Raw genomic sequence first — 26,690 nt, forward strand, 5'->3', positions numbered from 1 at the left:
ACTGCTGCTCCTGTCATCATGCCAACAGGAGAGAAAAAAAAGCAGACAGATAAAAGAGAGAAGGGAACAAAGAGCAGGAAAAAGAAAGGAAAATTTAATGAATTTAATATATAGGTAAAGCATTTTAATGTATAGGTAGCACACTAGGAGAATATTTAATAATTTAATGGAGATCTTGTTTTCTAGGAAGATCTTAGGGACATATTTTCCTGAGCTGCAACTCAACCACAGGAAAAACTGCCCTGAGAAAAAAAATAAAAGCATGTTATCTTCATTTTTCTTTTTGAAATTCTGCAAGCACAACATTCCCTGTTACAGGTCTGCTCCTGTTCTATCCATTCTGTCTTCCCAGGAGTCAGAGAAATTTAATTAGGATGGCCACTGATGTGAGGAATACAAGCAGAACTGTATCTTTCTCTGTACATCAGTTTGGAGACCATTTACATTTAAAATAAATTAACTTCATAGGTCAATTGCAAAACTGATTCCAGCACCACAGAGCACTCTTGACCTGTACCCCAACCTAGTAAAAAAGAAAACTGCTCTGAGAATGACTTGATTTACATTTCGTCACAACACTGATAGGAAAATAATGCTTCAAAAAGCATAGGAAAACCACTGCTTCAAAAGCCCACAACTAGCTACCTATGTACATATGCAGTTAATATGAAGACAATGGCTCAGAGCAGTTTGCAGCAGACACTTGACCCAGAGCAGCTAGTTCAGTGTGTTCGGGGTTTTGGAGGACAAGGACCAGGGCAATGGAGGAAAGAATATATCTTAACTTCAGCATAAGCTACCATTTCTTTCAAGGTAACAAAACATCAGTAAAAATGAGCCATCTCTAAGGCCTGAAGTGTTATAAGAACAACTAAAAAAACTGCACTTCCAAAACTTAAAGGCCGAGAAGTACATGCGACATATTAACTACTGCTTTCACTAGTTTAAGCAGCATTAAAAAATAAAAACAAAATAGTCTTGATAACACTTGAAAAGAAGAAGTTGTAAAACAGAAACATTGCTCTTTGCTGAACCGAACAACACCAACAACGAGTACATATACTGCACCTCTGTGCAAAGTCTTGCTTTTCACACCACTTTTCAAATCCATTTTTTCTCCAAAGGAGTGGCTTTCTGTGACTTTCCATTTACCTTGCATGATGGTATCAATTTCCTTCCTTTCAAGAGGCTGAAAAAGTGGTTGTGAACTAAACAGTTCCATGCTGCCCTTCCTCAGGAAGCTGTAGGCTGCTTCTTTATGGTAGTCTCCTGTTTTTTCAAGAACAGGATGTGTGGTTTCATCCTCAAAGGAGCTATACTTTCTAATTTCATTAGCCTCATGTGCTAGAAACCTCTTTCCCTCTTCATCATGCTTCTTTGATGCTCTTTTGCTTTCTAGCACTTCCATTGAGGGCTGCCACTGATCTGACTTTTGTGTGCGTTTTCCTGATGACTCTGGACTTTCCGCTGAAGTGTGGAATCTCAAATCATCTTTTGTGGCAGCACTCACACTTCCATCACTACGTGGCTTCGCATGCACGTCTCCAGCAAACAGTGCAGAAAGGGCAGAAGCCATTGCTGAAACTGATGTTGAAACTGTACTTGACAGGGGAGTAAGTTTTCCACTTTCATTCTGAACCTGTGAACGAAAAAATAACAGAAATAAAAAACAACCTGAGAAATCCAAAATTGCCCATTTCCAAGAAAAGTCAAAATCATCCATTCCCCAAAAAAAGTGTGTCACATTAAGTTCCTCAGAGCAGAAGGTGTGCTTCCATATGAATGTACTGCTCTACAAAAAGACAAGGAGAGCAACAATGCCCCCATAATTTGTCTGCAAACAGGTGATTCCACCCAGGGTAAAAATGACTGCACATGAATAGCAGCATCATTAGCAGTAAGGGGTATATGCATAGCATGCAATACGACATGTCAGAGCTCCATGAAAAGATTTGTACTGACCTGGTGCTGCACAGCACTAGGAAAAGAAATTAGTTCACGTTCCAGACGCCGGATGACATGCCATGTGCCCAGGCTAATCAACTCTGTGTCTCAGCAGGGCTAATTAGCTTTGGCACAGCTCTGCTCTGATACGGTCATACAGCTTTCAGCTCTGGAGCCAGCACAGCACCAGAAAGAGCATTCTGTGCTGACAGTGGGCACACATTTCTGACACTTTTGCTACAAAATCACCTTCACAGAGGAATGTTAGTCTGAGACTTTTGGATACCAAACATTTGCTGTCCCATACATCTCTGAGCAAAATATTAAAAAAAACTCCCAATTTGCTTTGGTGGCCTCTGCAGTACATTTTCTACACAAATACAATACTTTTTCTGAAGTTTTTCTAGACAACTGAGATGAAAGTTTTCCCTGAAATGCAGAGCTTGGCATTTTCTTCTCCGAAGAGGACAAAGGCAGTGAGAGTATTTGAATGCCTTCAAACAAATCAGGAGATGGCTTTTGTTTGACTTATTTGATGTTTTCTTAAACTGCAGGGCTAGTGAACAGCATGCAAAAGGAGTTGACAAAAATCACACCACCAGGAGACAAACAACTGAGAACTTAAAACACACATGCAAAGTCCACGAAGTGTGGACTATACACTCATAAACACATCACAAAGCAGAGCAAAGACTACTACACTAGCTCAAAGATTCAAAAACAACCCAAAACATTAATAAAATAGTTACCGGTTTACTCTTTTTCCACTGCATCTATCAGAATCAGAAATGTAGAGGAGATCAGCAAAGAGATTTCAGCTTTAATTACAAGATATTTATTTACATTTGCAATTACGTATTTTGCGAATGAAACCTCCACTTGCCTATTTTGTCACTGTATTTATATTTCTTCCTACAAAAGCTGTAGGAAGCTGTACTGTCTCTCCAAACTCCAAATGCACAGCATGCTACATGAAGACTTTTTGCCAACACATTCTCACTGCACTCTGATTCAGAGACAAGCCTGGTTTCTTTTCCTAGGTTCAGAAAGAGAGGACAAAACAAGCTTCCTCTGCATTTCCTTGCCTGATATCTAAGTTCATCTGTAAAAGCTTGACAACCTGAACTGACTGTCACTGGATTCTTTCTTGTCTGCTTCAGTGCAGTTCTGTTGATCGCATTCCTGGCCCCCAAACATGTTAGTAACACAATCATAAAGGAGTCCAGGCTGTGACAGTAGTTAGCATTAGAAAATGAATGCAAACAGTACTCTGTAATGCCTGGAAATCGTTATGTATACATGCCAAATATTTACTACGGCTTCAAGCCTAAGAAAATTAGGCATAATATACAGTTACAGTCATACAGCTTTGCACCAATATGGTTAAAGAATCCTACCTTCTCACAATTCTATTATTATATGGAAAAATGTATAAAAATGAATGAGAATATGGAAGGAGAAGCATAGGAACTTTCTCACACTCAGACTGATCCAAATTTGTAGAAGCAGAACATGCAAAGCTGTTGTCCCTAAGGAATGGATTTTTCTGTTGTGAACATCAGCTCTGAAATACTGGCCACTCTGTTCTCAAACATCACTAAAAATATATTCCTTTCCAGTTTTGAAGAGTTCTGGAAGGGGAAGCCCAATTCCACTCCAGAAATTAAATCACTTCATTTTGACTGGAAATTTCTAAATGTCAGAAGTATTCTGCTTTGGGGGGAAAAAAAATAAAAATTAGAATCAATCCCCTCTCCTGAAAGAAAATGACAGAGTAGAGCCCTAATGATGGAAATAAATAATGACTTCAGGAAAGGATTTGAAAGATGCACATCATAGACTTCAACAACGAGATGTGTCACAGCTTTCAGCCGTTTGGTCAGGAGTTTACTTTCAGAAGGCATACAGCATTGCACAGGAAAAGACAGATGCTATGCAAGGTACAGCATGCACTCATCAGGAAAATGACCTACTCTTAAAGTACTAAAAAAAGAAAACCATATCAATGAACTCAAACATTTTGGAGGATGCTGTTCCTCTATGTCTGCTTCTTGACAAGTTTTTTCCTGTGAATATGTCATGACCCCTGCGTGTAGCTTGGAGCAAAGAAAAGGCCAGCTGTCATGGCATCTTACGCAGAAGCTGTTTTGTCTGATGAAAAGACACAAACAAAAAACAGCCAAGATTGCACTTACCTGCTCAACTTCTCCAAGAGTGACTGGCTGGGTCTGGTAACGAGTATTCATCCTCCTGTGCCTAATATCTCCTCGACTCCTTGTGGATATAGCCCTGGATACTGGCTGAGACAGTTTGTTAAACAAAGCCATCTTTTCTGCCAAGCTTAATGTGGAAGAATCTGGTTCATCGGATTGATCTTGCCCCACTGCCTCTTTGGCTGCTCTTATCTCCTCTTTAGCTAATATTTTTTGGTGTGCTGATGCCTGCAAGCTGAAGAAACAGAACTGGAAATGAGTTTTAAAGATGCTATTGCAAAGTTTTAAGATCTTAACCTGAGAGAAGCAGAAGAACTTGCATATGAAGCATAATAGCCAATGTAATGTAGCAGCCTAAGTGATTATGCAGTGGTTCAACATTGGCACGAAGGGTTCCAATTAAACAGCTGAAGATTTAAAGAAATGTTAATTTTTCAATCACAAATTCATTTGATTATGACACCACAATTTTTGGGAAGGGAAACTCAAGGTGAAGACAGGCTTTTGAGACCTATCGATTTATACATAATACAGATCGATGGAGAGACATTTAAGATGCTGCTGTAGAACAAACACTTGTCCTACACTATAATTTATATAAAATTCAGCTTTATTAGAAATAATTTGTGGAGCACATTTTATAAAACGTGTAGAAGATGGATTTAAACTCCAAGTTAGAGTGGCTTTTAGGTTAGCATAAATTGCATTCTCTCTTTCGATTTGAAGAATAGAATTCATGTTTATTTTTTGTTTGAGTTATATAGGGTGACTCAGTAATAAAAAATAATTTTGCAATTTACTCCATTGATTTTTAAGATTGTATGACCAATGCTGAAGGCAGACACATTCATCCATAAAAGCTGTAACTGCATTTGTCTCTACAATAACGTTTTATTCACCTCTAGCTAAATTCAGCCACATTTAAGGAATTAGTACATATTTTTCTGTTGTGCTCTTTGCTGAAATGCTCTTGTTCAGAACAGGCAAACAGTATTCTACAACGTTACCTATAGGTGGTGCAATTTCTTATCTTTCCTTAAATTTTGCAAGCTAAAAAATATATGTAGAGACAGACAAAGAGGGTATGTCCTGCTTGTGAAGTCAAGCACCCAGCTCCGGTTTTTCATGTCAGGATGACATTATTGTATAAAAACATAACAGAGCGAAGAGGCTTCTGCCAGGTCTGCTCACATGCAATTTCATGTCTTTCACATATAAGAATAGGTGAGTGTGGTTAGAAAGATCCTAAAAACAGATGCTTGACAAAAAAAGCTGCAACGTTTCATCATGCAAACATAAATGAATTTGACAAGTGTTTTAGATATTCTTGACAAGAGTTTTCACTTGACACATTGAAAAAGGCATTCAAGACTTTAAAGATGCATCTGCTATTGAGGAATCTTGTGCTCCATGTAACATGCATGTTTATCCCCCCCAGTACCTGGTAGGTTGTACAGTGCTCTTAACTACAGTGGGACTAGGTAATCTTGTCACTACTGTGTGGGTATTCACAGAACGTGAAGCAGGGGTAGTTTCACTTTAAAGAATTGCGAAGGAAGGAAAATTCACAGGGAGAGAGAAGAAAAAAGCATTAAGAAAAGCAATACATTAAGTGTTAACTACAGAAAAGACCAAAAACAAAACAAAACAGAAAAAAAACCAGCAATGATTTTTAATTAACAGAGTTACCTGCTATGAACTTTGCAAAACAACATCAAATACTTTGGAAGAACTAAAAGCTTAGAGGAGCAAACAGGTTGTCTCTTGAAGTTGCTGTTACCCGTAATGTTATCTTTCAGCAGATCATTAGATGGATGTCCATTTGCCTTTTTTTTTTTTTTTCCCCTATTTTTCCCCCCAAAAATATTTTCCTTCTTTTAGGAAGGCTTCATGATGTCCAAGCAGAGTGCAAAAAATGTTTTCAAGATGTACACTTGAAATTCCAGACTCTAAAAGGTTTACTCCAATACAAACACATTACATGAGAAATTGTGCAGACTTCTCTCAGTGCAAAATATCCTTTTCATTTGAGTTAGAAACCAGTGCTATGAATAATCCCTTTTTCCTAATCCACAGCTTCATAAAACTGCTAAATTACAGTTCATGCAGTTGATACTTTACTATTCCCTCTATTTCAAAAAGAGAATTTCCATACAGATTCCCCTGTGGTTCTCAAGATAGTTGGCCCTTAAGAAAACACATTCTTTGTGCTACAAAGTTATAAACACCACATATATGGAACTTATTCCCAGGTTTAAAAGCAGGAACCAAGGTTAGAGCCAACACATGCACAAGACTTACGTAGCTGCAATGACCACTTCCTCACTGGTAATTGGCTGTGTGTGAGATCTGTCCTGCAAACGCCGCATTCTTCTCTCTACTGCTGAGCTTCTCGTAGGTGGTTTAGGAATATTCTTCATTTCGAAAGATTTTTCCATTTCCTTAGAGGACAAATGTCATAATTCAAACTGTGTAAGAAAAGTTCTAAACACTACTTTCTTTTCAGCCTTCTTGGTTGCAAAGTATTAATTTCGCTGATTGTCCACCTCTGAATTAGAAGCAGGCTACGAGCACATAGTAGGCATCACGTGGTTAAAATTAACTACACATCTCTTTAAATAATGTTCTTAAAGAAGGCTTTAAAGCAACAGGTCTGCTGTGTAAAGTAAATGAGATGAAGTTAAAAAAAAGTACGTACTTGGACTTGGTTAAGTGCATTACACTTCATTCTTATTAACTTAGTGACCATCAGCATCTTGAATATGAAATGTTCAGCAACCTTCTGCATCTTGAACATGAAATGTTTACCTCCATTTTCTATTAAGAAAGTTTAATACTTACTCTAAAAAGCAGCCTCTTTGCAGCTACACTTAGTTTGGCTCGGTCATCTAATTTTTCTTCATCTACAGAAAGTAAATAAGAAAAAGCTCATATTAAATTAAAGTTTTTCTGACTAAGAGATTTCTGAACTCGCCCTAAATGATGTTTAACTAATGAAAAAACGTCAGAAGTTCAAAAGATGACTGCACTCTCTTTCAGTTGAAGATATACCGTGAAGAAAATCATATAAAGTTCTAATTGTATTTAACATGGATAGCATCAGAGAAAAATTCTGAACAGGATTTCTAGAGCAAAAGAATTTTCTGCATTGCAGCTCATGCACTTTCAGGTTAACTAGAGAAACTTTTATGAATGATCATATATGTTATGGTAGTCTCTGATAACACACAGACTAAGAAAACATTTAAACTAAGAGACAGACCACTCTCTTAAGGCTCATTATTCATTGTGCTGCACAAAGCATCTATTTTCTCTTAGTCAGCCAGACATGCTGCTCTGCTCTTTCTGATTACCACCTTGTTTCCCCATTTTTCAGAGGTTCAGCTGGTATCCTGAGGAGCTGAAATCAGCATCCTCCAGATCCAACAGACAGCATCTCAAAGCTGCAAGTATCAGCTTTCAAATAGCACAAGGCATTACATCTAAATTTAGCTACTCATGAGATTAGCTTCTTAATTTGTGCCAGACTTGCTGTGAGCGACAAGAGGAAAATAGAGGCAAGATGGCAGACAATTATATAATTTAATAACCAGCATCTTCCAATATTTTTAGCTAGAAAATACCAATATGATCTTCCCATTATAATAAAGGCTTTTTGTTATTAGACTTGGAACACTGCTCAAAACAAGCTTTTTTTTTTTCCAGTCAGATAAATGTGATTATGTTGAAAAAGCAAGCCATTGCCATCCTCTCCCCCCCATATATACTTAAATATCTGCAGACTTTCAAGCTTAAAATCAAGTCTGCAGCAGACATGGCCCAAGGAAAAGTGGTACTTTAAATATATATAGTTACTGATGCTTATTTTCAGATGGACTTATTTTTGCATAATCAAACACCACTTCAGTAAAGAAAGCACATTCATTCCGATTTCTTCCTTTGAAAATAGCATAGTGACGTACCGTCAGCAGTTGGTATTTCTGCACACAAAACGGACCTAGTGAAATATAAACAGAAACAAGTTAGCTTGAAAGAAGACATCAAAGATTAGATTCAAATTCCATCTGAAGCAGCAAGACCTCAAAATTCTTAAGAATAGAGAAACCATGCCTATCTTTCAAGGTCCAACAACTTTCAACTAATTCCTCTCATAACATCCTTCAATAAAACAGAAAGGCAAGCAATCATATCCAAACTTTACTAAAGTAAAAATACTGAAGTGTAAGGAAAATTATTTCCTGTTTATCTCACAGAAGACTAAGGTCTAAGATTTGCTGCCTGGTCTATTAACATCAAATACGTAGATTTGATTGCTCACAATCAGTGAAACAGAGTAGGATGGACTCTCTATTCTATATAACTCTTATGACAACAAACAAAATCATTTATCATCAGACAGAACCAGACAGGTGCAATACTTCACAACTGACTGTTAACCACTTCACGTACAGAGATTTGATCCTTGAGGTCCCTTCCAACCCTGGCCATTCTGTGATTCTGTGATTTGCAGCAAATTGCTTACTGTCACTTTTTATTTTGTAAGAAACTTCACACCCAAGTCAATTGGAATTTATTCTATAACAAATGCTTGATCTTTTCTTCCTTTTTTTTTTTTTTTTTAAGAAGAATGATAACCTTTTAAAATATTGATGCTAACAAATGAACAAATTTTCTTGACACGCTTGTTCACATCTGCCTGCACCAGAACGTGACACAGAGCTACACACATGCCTACCTATCCATCTCCTTTCGTTCTGCTGATGTTATAGGTTGGGTTTTAAATCGCTCAGAAGTCTTTCTATTTTCACCAGGAGTGAAATAGCGCCTCGGCCTTCGCGGCCCTCTTTCACGGTCACCACCAGCAGGCAAAGCACTGCCTGACGCTGACGTCTCAAACCGAGATTCGCTTTTAAACCACGCGATAGAAAGTGCATAGAAAAGAAAATAGAAGAGAGAAGTAAAGCATGGATGTAAGCATCTCAACAGTTCACCAGAGATCACTCTGCATGCTCCTCCGATAACATGCACAGACGGACACATTCCAGCTCCCCACACCACAACTCGCACTAGCAAGCAGAAGCACGGAAGCGGGATTCAAACCATCTCAGCCTCCAATACACAGTGGTGAGAGCTAAGCTGTGTGCTTTAAGTGCCGAACACAACTGATGTTGAGTGTGTGTCATTTTGCCAAGGACGTGCAACTTTCACACGAAAATACGTCTGAAATGTCACCTACAGGTCCGTTTTCTTGCTGGCATGAGCAGTTTCCAGAAAGACATTACGGAGCTGGGCAACAGAGACCTTTGTGTCAACCATGCCAATCTCACCATTTGCTGCGTTTGCTTCCATGCTCTTACTATGAAAAGCTTCTAGCTTAGGAGGCACAGTATAGTCAGACATTGAGCGAGTCAGGACTTTATGCTTTGACACCTTCCAAACAGGGCCTTTTGCCTGCGCCGGCTGCGATACAGACCCGCTCTGTATGTACATGACAGCTTCACTCCTCTCCATGTTCTCAGGTGTCTTCAGCTGCTGCTCAGGCCCCTGCTTCTTTCTGCACTCCTGCTCCTGCTGAACATCTGAACCGACCTTCGGCTTGCTAGCAGATGGGCTCCCCACACCGGTATCCAGGTCTTCTCCTCCAAAGAGGCCTTCGTGGCTCTTCCCTTGTTTGCGAATCTCAGATGGCAAAATTGGCCTTCTGCCTTTGGAAGCCTGCTCGCCCTCTGGGGATTCTTCTTCGCCAGGCTTTGCTCCATAAGCCAGCGCCTCTTTCTTTTCACCCTCTGGCACAGTGGCTGCTGCTGATTTTAAGGGGCTGACACTGTCTGGAAGGAGGCGGCGGCCAACGAAGATGTTTTCTGGTTCTTCTGTTGCCATCAGCTGAGCTGTGTGTGCAACGCCAGCGGGCTGAATATAGCCATGTATTGGTTGGCGCACCGCGCTGACGGGCTGATTGAGAACCCTGTCAAAGGCAGATGCTTCTGTCTGAAGAGGCATGTAGTGGGCTGGCACTGGCTGGGATTTTCTCTGAGATACACTGTCTGTGACAGGTTCAGGGCTTCCACGCGCACTTTCCTCTTTCACCAGTTTCTCTCTAACTTTTACTCTTTAAGAAAGAAAAAGGATTAAAGCTGTGAACAGCAATGCCCAACAAGGGAAGGAACACAGACACCTACTGTGGTATAGACAGCTGTATCATATTAAAATAAAAAATAAACAGTATATATAAGGAAGGCACGTTATAATGCAACCCTTTCTAGCCCCAAAGTATTAGAAGTGATTTTGCTTAAAAACATTCAGGGAGATTCACAGGTTCTTAAACATGCATGGCTCCTGTGAAAACATTATAAATGCAAGCTTCAAAGCCCTAGGTGAAACTATGAGATGGCTACCACTGTTTGGAGGGCTTGAAGGGTATCAATAGAGAAAAAAGAGACAAATCTTGGTTTGAAAGAAAGTAATCCAGCTCGAAGTATGTGCAATTCCAGGCTTGCCACCATCATACTTTGGAACGTTTATGTTACTAAAAAAAAGTACTACTTCGGAAAAGGGAAAAATTTTGAGAGAATAATTCAGGATATCCAAAGTTATCCAAAACATTAACCTTTCTTGTGGTTCTTTCTTTTCTCCCCAAGAACTGGTGCTCTTGTTAGTGAAACTTCTCAAGTTTACTCAAACACAAAGTTTATTCAGTCTGATAAAGTGATTCTTTAAACTATAATGCATGTATCAAGAATATCCACAATGATGTTAGTACTGGGTTATAAGAATTATTCTAACTGGGAATGCAGAAAAGAGTCTTCCTGCAGTGCATAGCATGGTGGGCTAAAAGTATGTGTTACTGAATGGGAGGAAGCAGCTGCTTGTAGCTCTGATCAAAAGCTTGATATATTTTTCAGTATTAAATTTTTACTTTTCTCACACCATCATCTTTGTAATTCAATGAATTAATTGTAAGGAAGGCTAACATGGATTGGATTGAGGTGGAAAAATCTGTTGGTTTGTAGAGTGCAAAATGAGATAAAATAAGTAGTTATAAAAAATAAGGGAAGCTGGTATGAGAACAGTTGTGGAAGAAGTGAGGGGCATTTATATTTCTTCAACAGAATATCAATTGGTCACAAGTCACAATAAAAGCAGATGCTTCAGGAAAGTTTAAACAGCTGCTTATCTGCAAGGAACAATACTTTGTAACTCACTGCTGTTAAGGGAAAATAAAGGGCAAATGTTAAATCATGACAGGGTAAAGGGGAAAAAGGGGAGTTTCACAGTCCACTTGTTAGCCACACAGCTCTGTGATACCTGGAGGGCCAGCTGATAAGAGATGGTGTGTCCCCTTCTGAATCTTTCTGAAGGAACCATTCAGGTTTTGCTTTCCCTGCACTACTACAGAAAACAGAACTTCAGGTAGTTTTGGAGAAGGTTGCAATGCACGCTCAACCTCAGCTCCCACTCTTCCCTCCCCCATCTTCATATCAAAACCTTTTCATTTTTTAAAAAAGATGTGATTACTTTGTTACTGCAAATGGTTAAGGAAAAGGAAAGTACAGCACATCAATAAAAATACAAGGTGACAACCTGTGAAACAGACCATCACATTTCCACAAATGACTACATTGCCTTCTGAGCACTGCTTTGTTGTTTGTTTGTTTTTTGCAAAGGTAGGTTTGCCAAGTGTACGCTGTGCAGAATTCGAGAAGTAAAAGCCACTGTGCTATTTCATTTTTGCCACTGCAGCTTTGAAGGGTATATGTAAGGATATCCCAACAGCTTGTTGAAATTGTTCCTTTAGTGGTAAAAGCCTGTTGCAGCCTGCCGGTTCCAAAGTTAGAAACTCAGGTGGCATATTGTACTTCCTAAGAAACTCTGGGGCAGCAGGAATCCTCCTCTCTCCCAGTGCTCCAATACAGCAGCTTCAGAGTGCCAACCCTGCAAGCTCTCAGAGCCACCAGGTGAGGTGTGCTGTGTAACTGCACGATTGGAAACAAAAAGGAGCAGGAAAAGCAATCCCTGACTTCCTTCTGCCTCTGTGTTGGAGTTAAAGGCATATAAAGACAAAAAACCTTGCAAACTTACAAGCCCTACAGGAAACAGTGTTTGCAGGCTACCTCCGTAGTTTCCCCAAGCACTTGCTCACTTCAATGCACAATGATCAGCAAGAAGAGATCACAAGGGAATTTCTGGCCACACTGGTGCTTACTCCCGGAGGATGACAACACAGGCTGCTTTCCATTCTGATCAGGTGGGTTTGAAAGAACTCCTCACCTTACATTACAGTCATTTGGGATTAGAAATCCCACCAAGCTCCAGGTCTTCTGCTTCAATTTTTATCTAGTCATTTAATAAGAACAGTTGGAAAAGGACAAATAAAAGATGGTTCTTAAGATAAATTTACTTGCAGTAATACACTGGCAAAGCTGAGAACTCACCGACAGCTGTCACCTCATCCAAATCTAGCTTAGAACAAAGCCGAACACCAACTGCTGAAATAACTTTTGTGTTCTCTTTCCAAACGTTTCTGAATTCCTAGAGGAACTGATCAACGAGGAGGCATTCATGGGAGCCTTAACAGGAGCAGACTGGTAGCTGAAATTGCTCTGAAGAAACTAAACTTTCCTCTTGTCTCCTGATATGTACTTTGGCTCATTTTATAGTGGGCAGGGCACAAGCAACATTTATTTGTACTTGATCATTCATCCTTTGAAGAGGGCTGTCAGAAGAATGCAAGCCATATTTTGAATGTGAAGTTAATCAGCAACTTCAGCAGCAGAATATATACAATGTCAAACAATACCTTCTCAGCACTTTGTTGTCCTCTCAATGATGGATTATAGGATTGCTCATTAATACACTTAAGACGAAAGGCACAGAGCTTCCATACTTACCCCAAACTAAGCTGAATTTATTTTCTAGTTTGAACTCAGCAAACTAAAATTTAACAAAACACAGTTTAACAACATATATGATGGAAAGCTGCTCTCAGACCAGCACTGATCTGGAAATTGGGATTTAGACATTATTTTATTTGAACAAATCTCTGGAACTATTCCTACATCAGATTCCACACGAAAATGGATTTTAGTACTTTATAATCTGGAAACAGATAACAACCAAGTTCTTAAAAAACAAGATCTTACAGTTGGAGCCTGCCTCCAGTCATTGCCAAAGACAACTGACCCATGGTGTTACACACAGCATTAGATCTCAGAGTGACATACAACTTCTAACAAATGAAGAAGTATGTCTACCTTGAAGACTGTTTCCTTTGTTATTTCTCTTCAGCCCAAATTCTGCAGGACCTTTTATCACAGAAATAGCTAATGGCTGAAGCAGCAGATTTAAAGTGAAGCAGCTGGAACATATTGACTTGATATGCCTTCATCCTACTCAGCCTCAGTTTGTGGCTGTTTTATACGCATAAACTGGAATAGCACACTTGTTAGCTCTGATTCCTTTAAGACAGATTTTGGTAAACTATTTTCATGAGAACCACTCCTTGATCTTGAAAACGCAGAATTTAAAAATGAAAAGAACTTTATAAGAAGGCTGGACTTGTCCACATAGAAAGCTCATCTTTGAACAAGCCCACAAGAAGCTCTATTTAACAAGAGCTGCTTTGCCAGAACAACTGCAGCCCTCCCAGTGCTGCATGTAGCCTGCCTAATCTTGAGCTGGAAGAGAAAATTTTCTAGAAAGCATTTCAGTGTCTCATTGGTTCCCCTTGCAGAAAAGCAGACTGTGGTTGCTTTAAGAAAATAAAGTTCCTTTTACACTGCAGCTGACACATTCTTGGCTATGAAGTGTGATATGCTATTCTCTTTACTTTTCCAAGGTTGAAAACTTGATCCCTTCCTTCACCTTATAAAGCAAAGAAAATAACTTACAAAATTGAGGGTGAACCTGCCAAATTACTTCCTTCCAATTGCTCAGTATCCCTTCCTATCAGTAATTGGATTAGCCAAGAGATGTATCTTAAATTGACCATCTGCAGCAAAGGGATAATATTTTGTAGCATTTGAGTTGAGACTGCTTCAGAGACCTGTGGAGTTTGGAATAACCTACTCAGCTCAAAGCCTCAATACAATTCTCTTCTCGATTCTATGGGTGACCTTATGATGATTGCTTTCCTTACTCTGGTAGCAGAACTGTAAAATTACATCAAATCACAGTAACTTCCCTAGCACGCTACCTTTTTTATAAATGACAATATTCCTTTAAAATCTAATGTGAATTGGAGGAGTCCAGTGACAGTGCCTACACTCACCTATCCATGCAGAAGAAGGTGAGCAGGATTAGAAGTGTATAATGAAAGGAGATATAAAAAAAAAATCAAACAAAAAACAACTAAATACTATCACTAGTGTTTCCTATTCAATAAAGTGAACCAAAAAAAAAGAAAGTAAAACTACCTTCCACAGGTTTCAGGCAGTGTACACAGGTGACGTGATCAACCCAAAAGGTTGTTAACCCTTGATATTGAAGATTGAGTCACCATTCAAACTCCAAGGTACAGTTATGCAAGTTAGTAAGTAAGGCTGTAACCACTTAACCACTTCTACATAAGAATCAAGTTTTGTGATTTTGATGGAAATGATACAGAAATCCAGTCAAGGTACCTTCTTTCTCTACTCATTGCTTCCATGGTTACAAAGGCCAAATTTTTCAGCTTAAGCAATTCACCTGCTTAGAAACAGTCAGCAAGGCTCTACGATGAGCATGTGTCTAGAGTGCAGTTATCACTCTAATTTCTAACATCTTTAACTGCAGCATCCTAACATAACTTCTGCTAAAAAGTTCTGATTTTTCATATAAGCACCTACCTAGAAATTAAAGAATCAACCCTGGAGAAAATCATACTATTTAAAAATTCTTATTCACTTGTTTTCAGTTGCCATGACACCTTGATAGACTGTTTTTAAATCACATTGTGAAACTATGATGTGGAATTTGTGAAAAATACTTTTTTTCCTGTTGGAAAAATCTGGTAATCCTTTTTATACATTAGATTTGTCAAATCTGAAGTAATTCAGCATATCAAGAGGGAGGCTGTGCTCTCCCAGTTCATCATGGAATTTTTACTGCCTCTCTGCCCCTTCATACATACCCTGATACTATCTGAGCTATCAGCTATCACAGTTCAAAAGGGGTTTTACATTTTCACAGCAGGAATACAAATCAACTATCCTTACAGCTAACCCAAGACACTTTTCAGCTTTTAACTCTGAGGCCTATTTTATCTTGGCAGAAGCTGTCACAAAGCTATTTAAATCTTCCCTGATAAACAATTTGCTTGGAAACTGCATCCAAACAATTACAGGATATAGGGGGAAAAAGTTAAAGGCTTGCTTTAACAGGTAATAATAAAATAGCAGATTTAAAACCATATCTACTCTTGTTTCTAGTTTGTATAAATAAAGACATTTAACAAAACATCAGTTATTCCACTCCCCCAGGACGAGCATAAATTCTGCAAGTATAAAGGTAAACCAAGAACGTATCTAATCACAGAAATACAGATATCCACACAGTTGCATCACAAACACGTCACAATTCATGAAACCCAACCAACCCAATTGGCAAGTGGGCTGGTAAGGGGGATGAGGGATACAGCATATCTCCTATGTTGTGCAGCCTAGAGAAAATCAGGTTTTGACAAGACCTGATAGCTGCCTTCCAGTAACTAAAGGGAGCCAACAGGAAAGCTATAAGAGGGAGGGATTTGGATTAGACATTAGGAAGAAATTCTTTATGCAGAGGGTGATCAAGCATTGAAACTCTTAGAAGCAGTGAATACCTCATCCCTGGAGGTGTTACAGGCCAGTCTAGATGGGGCTGTGGGCAAACTGATCTGATGGCTGAATAAGTTACCCATCAAGTTACAAGCAAACTGTATGAACAAACAAAAAAATCCTTTTACCTTTGTCTGATGTTACTGTGCAAGGGCTGGTCATTCTGCAGATGGATTGGTGAGGCTGCCCGCTTCGGTGAAGAAAGAGACTCTCGGGGGGTTTGCTTTGGTGATATTGGCACTTCATTACAGGAGGAAGACTCTCGTCCAGAAAGTGTAAGTGAGACAGAACTATCCAGTGTTGCTGAAGGGTCAGAAGCCTGTCTAATGGCACTCTCATCATCTGCTCTTTTATCACTCTTTTCATTTGAAAGCTCTTCTTTAGCTGGAATACCATCTTTTTCACGTCTAGAGTACTCCCTGGATTCAGAAATCACACTCTTTGACTCCTTCACCTCAGTCCTGGACAAATACAAGGAGCCAGAATCCTTGTTTTCATCATCATGCCTTTCACTTCTCAATCCCTTTCTATCCACACTGTCAGGATCTTTTCTTGCCCGGGAATATCTGGATGAGTAGTCAGAATCCAAATCAGAATCAAGAGATAATCCATACTTTTCTGCCAGCTGGCGCCGTCTCTCTGCCTTGTACCTAGCTATTCTTTCTGCTTTAGACTCTAGTTCATGGGTATCCATGTTTCCTGTACTGTACAAAGACTCTGTATTTCCTCCTGTGGTTTCTGTGCGGTATCTGGATGATCTGGGTTGTTTCTCTACAGAAGAATCTGAAGTTTCCTCCTCTTCATTTGATCTTCCTGTCAAAAGTACAACACATATGGACCAATGCATCCAAAACTCCACCAAGTACTCTAGCCCACCTACTCTGAATGGTGGGCTTTCCATCTTCTTACAAATCAAAATGTACTAGTGACTGCATAGACATACTACAGTTTTTCACTACAGTCTTCAAAGGGACATAAAAATGATTAAGAAGCTTACATTAATTGTAACCCTGCATGAGTTTCCTATCAAATTATTATTATATCAAAAGCAGGTTAAAAAAAAAAATCCTAATCAAAGCTGTTCTACAAAATTCTTCTGTTACTGAGCATATGATGGGGTAGAAAACAAGAAGTAATTCACCAATGGAATATACTACTTACCTAAGTGATGACTGTATGGATCAGTTGCACGCATATACCTTGGCGTATCTTCTTCTAGTAAACGGTGTGTGACTGACCCTGGGCAGTTCTGTAGAAGCATAGGTTGCGTATCATTTTCGATTCCCTCTAAGCGTCTAGCTATTCTCTCCTTTCTGAAAAAGATGCAAAACAACTGAAGTGAAATATCCTTGAAGATTTGAAGGGAGAGTTTCTAAGAGGAGGTAACAAAACAAGCTGTATGTTTTGTTTTACAGGCCAAAGACTTTTTCTTCTTTACCTTTTCATTTCCAAAAAATCTTGGTTGTTTGGTTCAAACAGTTTTCTTAATTCTGAAACTGAGACAACAAAAGATTATACAGTTTATAAGCTACTAAGTTTCAGAAACTCAAAGAAACTTTCTAAAATGCTTCAGAATAAGAAGGAACAGTCAAAACGTTAAGAGATTTCACATAATTTTTGTCTGGAAACAAGCATTTACTTTTTGTTTTCCTAGTTTACTAACTTGCTCTGTCAAAAGTGCATTAGGCCAACAGATGTAAACACCAAGGAGTTCTCCAAGTACTTTCAGGCTATGCTAATTTTTAAGATCCAGTGTAAACTAAGCAAGTTATATTTTCATTAGCTTATGTGCTATATTAACTGCTTCAAAACCAGGCTGTACAGAATTACTGTCTACACACTGTCTACACAAGGGTTCGTGACCATGCTTAAAGAGAAAAAGTGTCCCTCCCTATTCCTTAGCTCCCACGGCTACAAGTGGCTCAAGTTTGGAGATAACCTATACAAAACACCACATATTCTCAAAGTATTCCTGCATGGTTAATCACTTCACTAGCTCTCTCTTGTAGTTCTAACTGGACACATTCTCCTTCTCTTGCCCTAAACCTGTTTGGTGGTGTTATGTGCTAGCAGACAGCTGTCACAGATCACAAAATAGAGAACCAACGAGAGGCATGATAGATGAAGTAATCCCTATATATACATGTATGTACACAGTTATCAGTACTGTCTGCAAACCACACTGGAGCAGTGAGTGCTACATAATCAAGTTGTGTACCATTTCTTACAAGCAAGAAGAGAAGCCACTTGGGCTGTCAATGGACACAGTAGATCGGAGGGATTGTGGATCTCACAAGACCCCAAACTGTCATTGCCATGGCTAAGACACGGTGCTAAAAGCTTTGTGTATCTACTCTGAGGTAATGTATCTCTAGCCTTCTGATCCTGTCCACACAGGAATCAAAAGCTGAAGCAAAATAAAATATTCAGCCTGTTAGATCAGTCCAAGATTGCCATCAGAAACACCTCATGACTCAGGAGAATCTAGAAGACACTGTTCCACATCACTATAGAAGTGACTCCACCAGCTTTATTCCCTATTGGACTTCACAGATCTAGATATTTGTAAGTTAAATATTGTTGAAACACCACCCTTCTAAAGGTCAGGTGCACCTTCTCTCCTTTTCCTTCTTAACTATTAGAATTCATGAGCAAATCTAAGTCAGCTGATGCATACCCCAGATGGTTTCTGTAGTCACTATGAGTGCTTGCACATCACATCACAGCTAGGAAAAGATAGATACTATTAACATTGGCTGTCATATCATGTTAACATGATGAAAATCCACCAGGACTCCAGGTAAAAGGCCTTTGACCAGGAAGACTGAATACAATCTCATTCTACTACTCAGAGAGGCAAATGACTGAGGTACTGATATATTGTCTGAGGCTTAAGATGGAAGCCTACAGGAGTACAATACATAGGGGAAAAATGTCATCTGGGGCACTCTCTGAAAAAGCCCAAGTCTACATTTTTACAGAACAGAGACTCAAACCATCAACTTATATTTTTTGAGGCAGGTTATGTCAAACTACTTGCCATCACATCATAAAAATCTAAGATGTTCCACCCTACCTAGCAGGGCTAACCCCCTCCCACGCCTTGCTTAAGCATCTGCAGCAAAATAGGGTGAAGCTTCACTGTTGACCAAGTTGACCACATATGTAGACAGTCTCTGAAAGCCAGCAAGCTACAGGCAGAGATCTCTACAGATGGATAACAACAGAACAGAATGTGGCCAATGGAAAATCTGCATCCCAAAACAAGATTAAAGGAAGATGAGTTCTTACACTGCATTTTCATAGGTTTTTTTCCCCCCTCAATTCATGGGCAATTCCCACATTGCTTTATCCATTCAGTACCATTCAGTGAACTGTATTAAAGATCTTATCCACGTGAAACAAGCTGTTCCACATTGACACCAAAGGAAACGATTTCTCAAATACTTTGCTTTTCACCTCTACTAAATCTACTTCTATTTAAGTTTGTTCCTCTGGACATTAGGGTTTTCTCTTGCATCTGTAGACTCTACGTATAAGAAATGATCAAAACAAAAGCCATAATTGTTCTGCTACTTCAGGCAGGGAGAAGGCCTCCATCACTCACAGTTAATAAAACTACATTCCATTCAAACCCTGATCATTTTTCTTCCCTAGTCACCAATTTATTCAGCCTTCTAAAACATCAGAAAACAGGTCTTTTGGAGAGTTTTAGTTGGACTCTGAAGCACAGCTTCATATATTAAAGCCTCCACTCCCCCCTCCAAATCCAAACAAGGAAATTTGACTATAAGTCATTCTCATACAAGAAATTTGGAACATCCAAAGAACTCCCAGCAGCATTAGCTCAACACCCTCCCAATATGTGTTAGCTGAAGTTCCAGAGATTCTACTACCACTCTGCAGTCCTAAAAAGAGCATTGGACTCACGAAGCATCGCTCCAACACCTTCCCAAACAACATGGGACAAAAATAGCATGAGACTGCTCTACAGTGCCTTATACTTTTTCCACACTTGAGATTCCAGACAGCTATTTGAGCTAGGTTGACCAGTACCTGCAGAGTTCTTCTGTGAAAATAGTTTTGGTAATACTTTTCTTTACCAATAAGATGAAAAAAAAAAACAAAAACAAAAACAAGAAAAACACATTACACAATAAAAGAAAATAAAAAAAAAAAAAGAAGAAAAAATGCAAGAAGTCTTCTATTACTGTAGTGATTTTTTTGCTAACTAAAATATAGCACTTAAAATTATGAAAGTTAGTTGGAAAAATTTCTGTCCCAAGGACCTTGGCTGGCCTTTGCACGCTTAGGTGATCACGTTTCTCTTTTTTGGGTTGCAGTTTGGATATGCTGATGCCAGTTTCCCATCTGTTCATTAATGTTTTTCCACATAATCATCAGAAATGGCATCATCTCAAAGACATCCATCACAAAGCTAAAAAATAATAACACTTCTTCCTAAAAGGTAGCACAAAAATCTGATTCAGCAAACAAGATTCTGATTTAGCACACGAGAAAAGACTAAAATTCAGCTCACTGTAAAAGCTCCTTATCTAAGTTAGTTCATATTAACAATTCATAAGCACTGTTAGTAAGTATAATTAAGAAAAAGAAGTACAGCGACAGTTCAGGAACTGTCCTGTGCTTCAGGCCTTATTTCAGGATGTTGAGCAAGATGCTATGATAAGATATCCTCTAAGGCAGACTGTCAAGGAGGCATCTTAAATTTGGTAGCTGTAGACCTGCTGAGCAGAATTTACCTTGTAAGACTAGGTATCTAGCAAAAGTGGTGTTGTTCCACGTCTCAACCTAGAGCAGCAATTTTTAAAAGTATATTTGGAGTTCACATTACAAGAATTTTAGAAACCAAGCAAACAAAATAACCCAGCACTTCAAATTTGAGTGAGATTTCTCAGAGAATTCAGAAATATTTCAGAAAAATTACTTACAGAATAGAAATGCTTTTGCTGGAAGCCCTCTTTAGTAATAGCACAGCAGAAACATGCCGGTAAAGTTGAATGCATATGATAATATTATTCTTAAAATACAGAAGCTGTAAAAACTAAATCAAGTCTCCAGAAGGAGGTAGGGAGGTACATTTTTAAATCTGGCACAGAGGTATAGGTTTACAAAGCCTGGTAGAGGTGGGTTAAACTTTACCTGCCACAGGCATGATTTCTTAGAAACTGTAAATATTCACTGCAACACAAATTTTCCTCAAAATGTTTAACACAGTAATGAAGCCAACCAGCCTTTTTCCTTCCTCCTCCTCCTCCCACCTGGAAAGGAAATGCTCTGCAAATCAGGCTGGAAGAGCATTTACCTTCTGCTCATGGAGCAGGGGCACACTGATATACTTAATGCCTAATCATAAGCAGCAATGTGTGAGACTTCAGCTAGACTCTTTGATCATTAGTTCTATCCCTATCTGTTGAAAATGAAGTATGTTCTCCCATTTTCCAACACATGCAAATGTGGACCAAAGATAAGCCATAGATGGGGAAAATACCCTCAAGTAATGCAGCCCTCAGAATGTAAGAATCAGCTCCAGTACAAACAGAATCTGGCATCTTTTTTACAAAAATCAATTCCTCAGACAAAAGGAGGCATCTTGGAAAGAAACAAGTTCACTGAGAAGCAACTTGCAGAGAAGGTTTCCCAAGTGAAGGCTCTCACAATTAACTTACTGCCCATTTTGGCCAGCGTGCCTGCAAAGCAAAGTATCTGGAGTAATGAGGGACTGTTTATTCATACTGGCTGGTATTTAGTAGTCTGCACTGTATAAGTACATATTATTTTAATCTATCAGTGTGCCAATGAAATCTCTTTCTAAACATTTGCACTACAAGAGCAAGCACATCACTTAAATACTATGTTGGAAGAAGTAAGCTGCAGTAAATTACATCAGAGAGAAAGCCAGTTAGTTCAATTTTCCTGGAATTAGTGCATCTAGCCTTGTAGACTTTTGTCTGAAAAGGGTAAATACCTTCAGTTTTTGAGAGAATACAAACACAATTTTAATCAAAGCTCTGAGATCTACAACATGCCTCAAACAAAGGGAACATCTTGATGCCAGCTACATAGAGCTCTTCATTCAAATGTAATCTTTTAATGTAGTTTCAAAAAGACTGTGACTCCTCTAACAAAAGCAGGTGAATTTCAGTCCTCTATCTCAGCTGTCTTAAAAGATAAAGATGACACTGATGTCTTCTTCTTAAGTTATTCAAGATAAGATGAGAAATTTAAAACCAAACCAAAAGTATCGCCCAATACACAAAAAACAGCTGCTAGGTTTCTTTGAATACTTCTTGCCTTGAAATACTTTGGAGAGACAGGATATTAGGGTCATTTTTCTTACTTAAAAAAGACATTAAGCCAAAGCCTCTGCTCCTTGAATAATTTGTCTGCACTAAGGTTTATTAGCCACTGTAAACAAAATTTCTTGTATGAGTCAAGTCACAGAACTAGCCACAGCCCACCTGCTGAACTGCTCAACAGTGTTAGTGCTAAGAGTGTTGGGAATACTGCTGCTCTGCTTTGCTACAAGCTGGTCTCATCTACTATAAATTAAACCTTATGTAGTACAGGTCCTTTAGCGTGCAAGATCAAAGATCTGTGTGCAGTCAGTCGTTCACATAAACATGGTTATTCTACCAACTACTGGAAAGAGTCATAAATACAAGCCAAGTTAATTCCTTTCAATTCAGTGCTCATATACTTGTTCAAATAAATGTTTCAGAAGTTTTGAATTTCAGCTACTTTTTAAACTATTCAAAATGAAGTAAACGAAACTGAGCTTTATGAAGCAGGGACATCATGTCTTGTAAAAGAACACTGTGATTCATCCCCTTTCATTCCATTTTCATACTTCATGGGGAAAAGAAAACACATTTACAAAGTGCCTAAGTGAACTTAACTGCGCTGTGCACTTGCGTAGGCTAAATTTCATACTCTATTACCATTTGTGTTCATAATACATCTCCCTTACATACCTTTTGGAAGTACTGCTAAGAGGTTAGCATCAATATCCTTTGTGCTGTTGGCAAGTTCCTCTTTATCTTCAAATGAGAACTCCTTCTGAAAACTGAAAGCAACATCTGGTTTACAGAACTGTGACTGTTTCTGCCACAAATCAAATACAGTCAAGATGTAACCAATTCCTGCAAGATAGTCCAACAGAGATACCAAAGAAAATACTTTCCATAAGAACGAAACTAGAAATAACCCCAAGAAACTCACAAAGCCAAACCTAACATCATTTGAAACTTATTTGGAACTGACTATGACACATTTTTGCATTAAATTGCTCACTGGAGACTGCCTTCAAAACTAGTAATTGCATTTGAAATCTATATAGAATGACTTGCCACAAATATTAAAACATACTTCATCAAATGCAGTACTAACTGCACTCTCCACCCAGAAGCCTTCTGCACAACCACCTAGTTGCTGCTTCTGCTCTGATCTCTGGATAACACACAGTTCATAACACATTTAAGAGTAACAGGTCGATCAGTCACTTCATAATAGCAAAAACGCCCAAGTAGATGAGAAAGAATCTCTTAAATATGTTCATTAAACATACATTTTTTCACTCTGAAATGGAAATGTCATAATTGCCTATAGTGACTTTTTCAGAAGAAAAGTGTTCATCCCTGTGGGATCTACTCTACTAAAAATGGATGGAAACCTGATGTATTTAGAATCATAGAATCACCGAATTGCTCAGGCTGGAAAAGACTGTAAACATCACCAAGTGCAACCACAACCTAACCATACTACCCTAACAACCCTGTGCTACATCATGTCCCTGAGCACCACATCCATATGGTATTTAAACACATCCAGGGATGGTGACTCAACCTCTTCCCTGGGGAGCCTATTCCAGTGCTTAACAACCCTTTCTGTAAAGTTTTCCTGATATCCAGCCTACACCTCCCCTGGCACAACTTAAGGCCATTTCCCCTTGTCCCGTCACTTGTCACCACCGAGAAGAGACCAGCCCTGCTCTTGCTGTAAGCATCTTTCAGGTACTGGAAGAGAGCAATAAGGTCTCCCCTCAGCCTTCCATACCCCAGACTAAAGAGCCCCAGTTCCTTCAGTCTCTCCTCATTGGGCATATTCTACAAGGCCTTCACAAGCCTAGTTGTTAATCTATCCCAAACAGGCATAAGGATACTTCTATTAGTCTTAAGATCTTTAGTAAATTTTGTAGACAGGTGTAACAGATGCAAATCCCCGCAGTGATCCTGGGCTCTTCATTTTGTCAAGGAATTGATATGCTGTACAAGTTGCTGCCATTCTGATAAAACAAATTACACAGCCTTAACACTGGAAAATCTTTTCTTAGGAGAGTTTTTAAATGGCTTTTTGAAGAGCTAAATATCCTTTCATCAAGGGTATTTGGCTAGGAAAAAAAAAAAAAGAAATTGTCCTTTTTTCTTTTTCTTTTTTTTTTTTTTTGTACTGATTTATCCAGATGAACATTTTTCAGTGAAAAGAAATATTATATTTCACTGAAATATAATGACTAAATAATATTTTACATGAACTGCAAGAAATATATGCTTCTTAATCATTTACAAATAATTTTCCTTTGTACGAAGACACTGTGGGAAGAATTGAACTCTTGAAATGACTATAAGGAACTGGCTGTGCCACGTCCAGGCACCATGCCATGTGCTGCAAATTGTCTTCAACAACTGCACTTAGAGTAATTGTTCAAGGTGCTGCCAAGAGCAGGAATGCTAGTCACCACAGAAAAGCAATAGCAAATAGAAGATTAAGAGCAGCAATAAGCTGCTTGTTACAGAAAACCGTGCATCCTTATAGGGCAAAAACACTTAAAACAGAACTAAAAGAAATAATTCCATAGTAGCCACAAGCAAATGGGTGCGTATGTCATCTGAGACTGGGCTGGGACTCAGCAAGTTCATAGCACGCTTCCACGTGCTTAACCCCATACTGCAATCACTCATGGCTTTTAAGCTTCACAATATGCTATTTTCTTACAGATAGGTTCTGTAGAACCTATCTGTATCAGAAACCTATCAGAAAATCTATCAGAAACCCCAAAGTTGAGGGACTCAGTTTCAACTCTAAAGCAGTTTCTACTCCTTTTGGCTGAGGTTGGAAACTGCAAGTAAATCAAAACCAGAATCAATTTTGCCAAAACATTTTGATTACTTAAGATTTGTCTCAAAGTGCTGAGGGAACCAACTTACCACTTGCGAGCATCTGAGGTTTGTTTGACAGCACCAATAGCTTCAGTAATGCTTGTGTCAGAGTAGTACCCTATGTTTCCATTAACCTAGGGCTCTTAACGTTCTCTTATGCAGCAAAATCCTTATTTAAATTAACTGCACGCTAACATCCACCACTGTACCTGAGTCACGTATCAATTTCCAAGGGAAAATCCATATAGAATCATGACCAGTACTAGCACACTGGTCGTAAAAAGAATGGCATTATTGGATGGCTTGTGGATTTTCAACAAACTTTCAAATATTGTAAACTAGTTCAGCTCCCCTTTGCACCTTCATTCAAACTGTTTCAAAGACCCTGAAGCTAGAGATCCTTTAATTGTAGCCTAAACGTCTTTTGCTGGGTTTACATGCATCTGTTCTCTTGCCAGCATAGTTAATTATGTTACTCCTTTACAGAAGTTTCCATGTTTACTCAGATTTTTCAATACAGGCTCTTTCAATTTCACTGATCATCATTAAAAAATATTCTCTACCTGTTTCAGTTCTAAGTCATCTTTTTTGTATAATGGTGATTGGAACTGGAACATTTTGACTCTAGGCCCAGCTCTGCTACTGTCCTGTAAAAACAGGACTTCTAATGGAGAAAGCATGATTACATGACCAGATGGATGAATCATGCCCTACAATGTTTGCCTTTTTATAACTACATTACACTACATTAACTGCTCAATCCCGCAAGAGAAACTAATATGCCCAGGCTTTCATCAGTGGCAAGTGACAGAAAAATGTATTAGCCCCCAATGTACAATCGTGCAAGTAGTATTATTACATTACGTCCCTTTTTTTCATTCCTTTTCAAGGTCACCCAGTTCCTCCTGTACGTGAACTCCTTCCTCCTTTGCTTCCAGCCTCTCCTCATTGGCGGATTTCATTAAAATTCTTGCAATAATCACAAAGTTCTTAAACTTCACCTTGCTGGACTACATGACATCATAGGCTACCTGCTTCTCATGTCCCTTCACAGTTTCCCCCATGCCCTCATTTACCCTTTCCTTCGAGACACACTGTCAACATTTATTTATTTATTTATTTTAATCATTAACTGTTTTCATCTCGTGGCTATATTATCCACAGGGGGGAATTTTTGCTGCTCCTCTTTGCAGGCAGTTTTGCGGCAAGCTCTCTCACACTGCTGCAGGTACTATTGCTATTGCTTGGTTTAAATATTTGCACATTAGAAACAAAATGTTTTCAACAATGTATCAATTACACTGCTTTTACTTGATCAGAGAATTCAAAGACAGAGCACTGTTTTGAGGATGATGGTCTGTCCAAATAATTGGCTATTTGTAGGTACATATATAAAAATTGCTCTAGAAATGAATGTAGACATATTTAGGACATGTCACGGTATTCACTAAGAACATTCATTAGGAACCTAAATTGAGTCAGAATGATGATAAAGCAATTCCAAGTAGTTTTAAAAGCAACAATTTTTGAAGATTATTCCTAAGGGTTTAAAAAATATAAGC

The 26,690-nt window shown here is 38.7% G+C and overlaps 1 protein-coding gene across 19 annotated transcripts in view; it reads right to left on the reverse strand.

Annotated features, from left to right (window-relative positions):
- Positions 1-26,690, reverse strand: part of SVIL (supervillin) — a 133,317-nt gene that overhangs the window by 40,118 nt on the left and 66,509 nt on the right. For 4 of the 19 annotated variants that reach the window (XM_048950422.1, XM_048950424.1, XM_048950426.1 and 1 more), the window contains exons 3-16: positions 22,945-23,036; positions 17,388-17,445; positions 17,111-17,262; positions 16,078-16,762; positions 11,463-11,546; positions 9,394-10,266; positions 8,893-9,063; positions 8,120-8,154; positions 6,999-7,060; positions 6,459-6,598; positions 5,599-5,694; positions 4,140-4,392; positions 2,694-2,717; positions 1,153-1,639 (exon numbers count right to left, since the gene is read on the reverse strand). In XM_048950422.1, coding sequence (XP_048806379.1) covers positions 1,153-1,639; positions 2,694-2,717; positions 4,140-4,392; positions 5,599-5,694; positions 6,459-6,598; positions 6,999-7,060; positions 8,120-8,154; positions 8,893-9,063; positions 9,394-10,266; positions 11,463-11,546; positions 16,078-16,762; positions 17,111-17,262; positions 17,388-17,445; positions 22,945-23,036 — 3,212 coding nt within the window. Of the gene's footprint in view, positions 1-1,152; positions 1,640-2,693; positions 2,718-4,139; positions 4,393-5,598; positions 5,695-6,458; positions 6,599-6,998; positions 7,061-8,119; positions 8,155-8,892; positions 9,064-9,393; positions 10,267-11,462; positions 11,547-16,077; positions 16,763-17,110; positions 17,263-17,387; positions 17,446-22,944; positions 23,113-26,690 lie in introns of all 19 variants that reach the window. The other 15 variants (XM_048950423.1, XM_048950438.1, XM_048950439.1 and 12 more) reach the window with 9 other exon arrangements.

The sequence above is a fragment of the Lagopus muta genome, chromosome 7 (assembly GCF_023343835.1).
Source record: "Lagopus muta isolate bLagMut1 chromosome 7, bLagMut1 primary, whole genome shotgun sequence".
NCBI lineage: Eukaryota > Metazoa > Chordata > Aves > Galliformes > Phasianidae > Lagopus > Lagopus muta.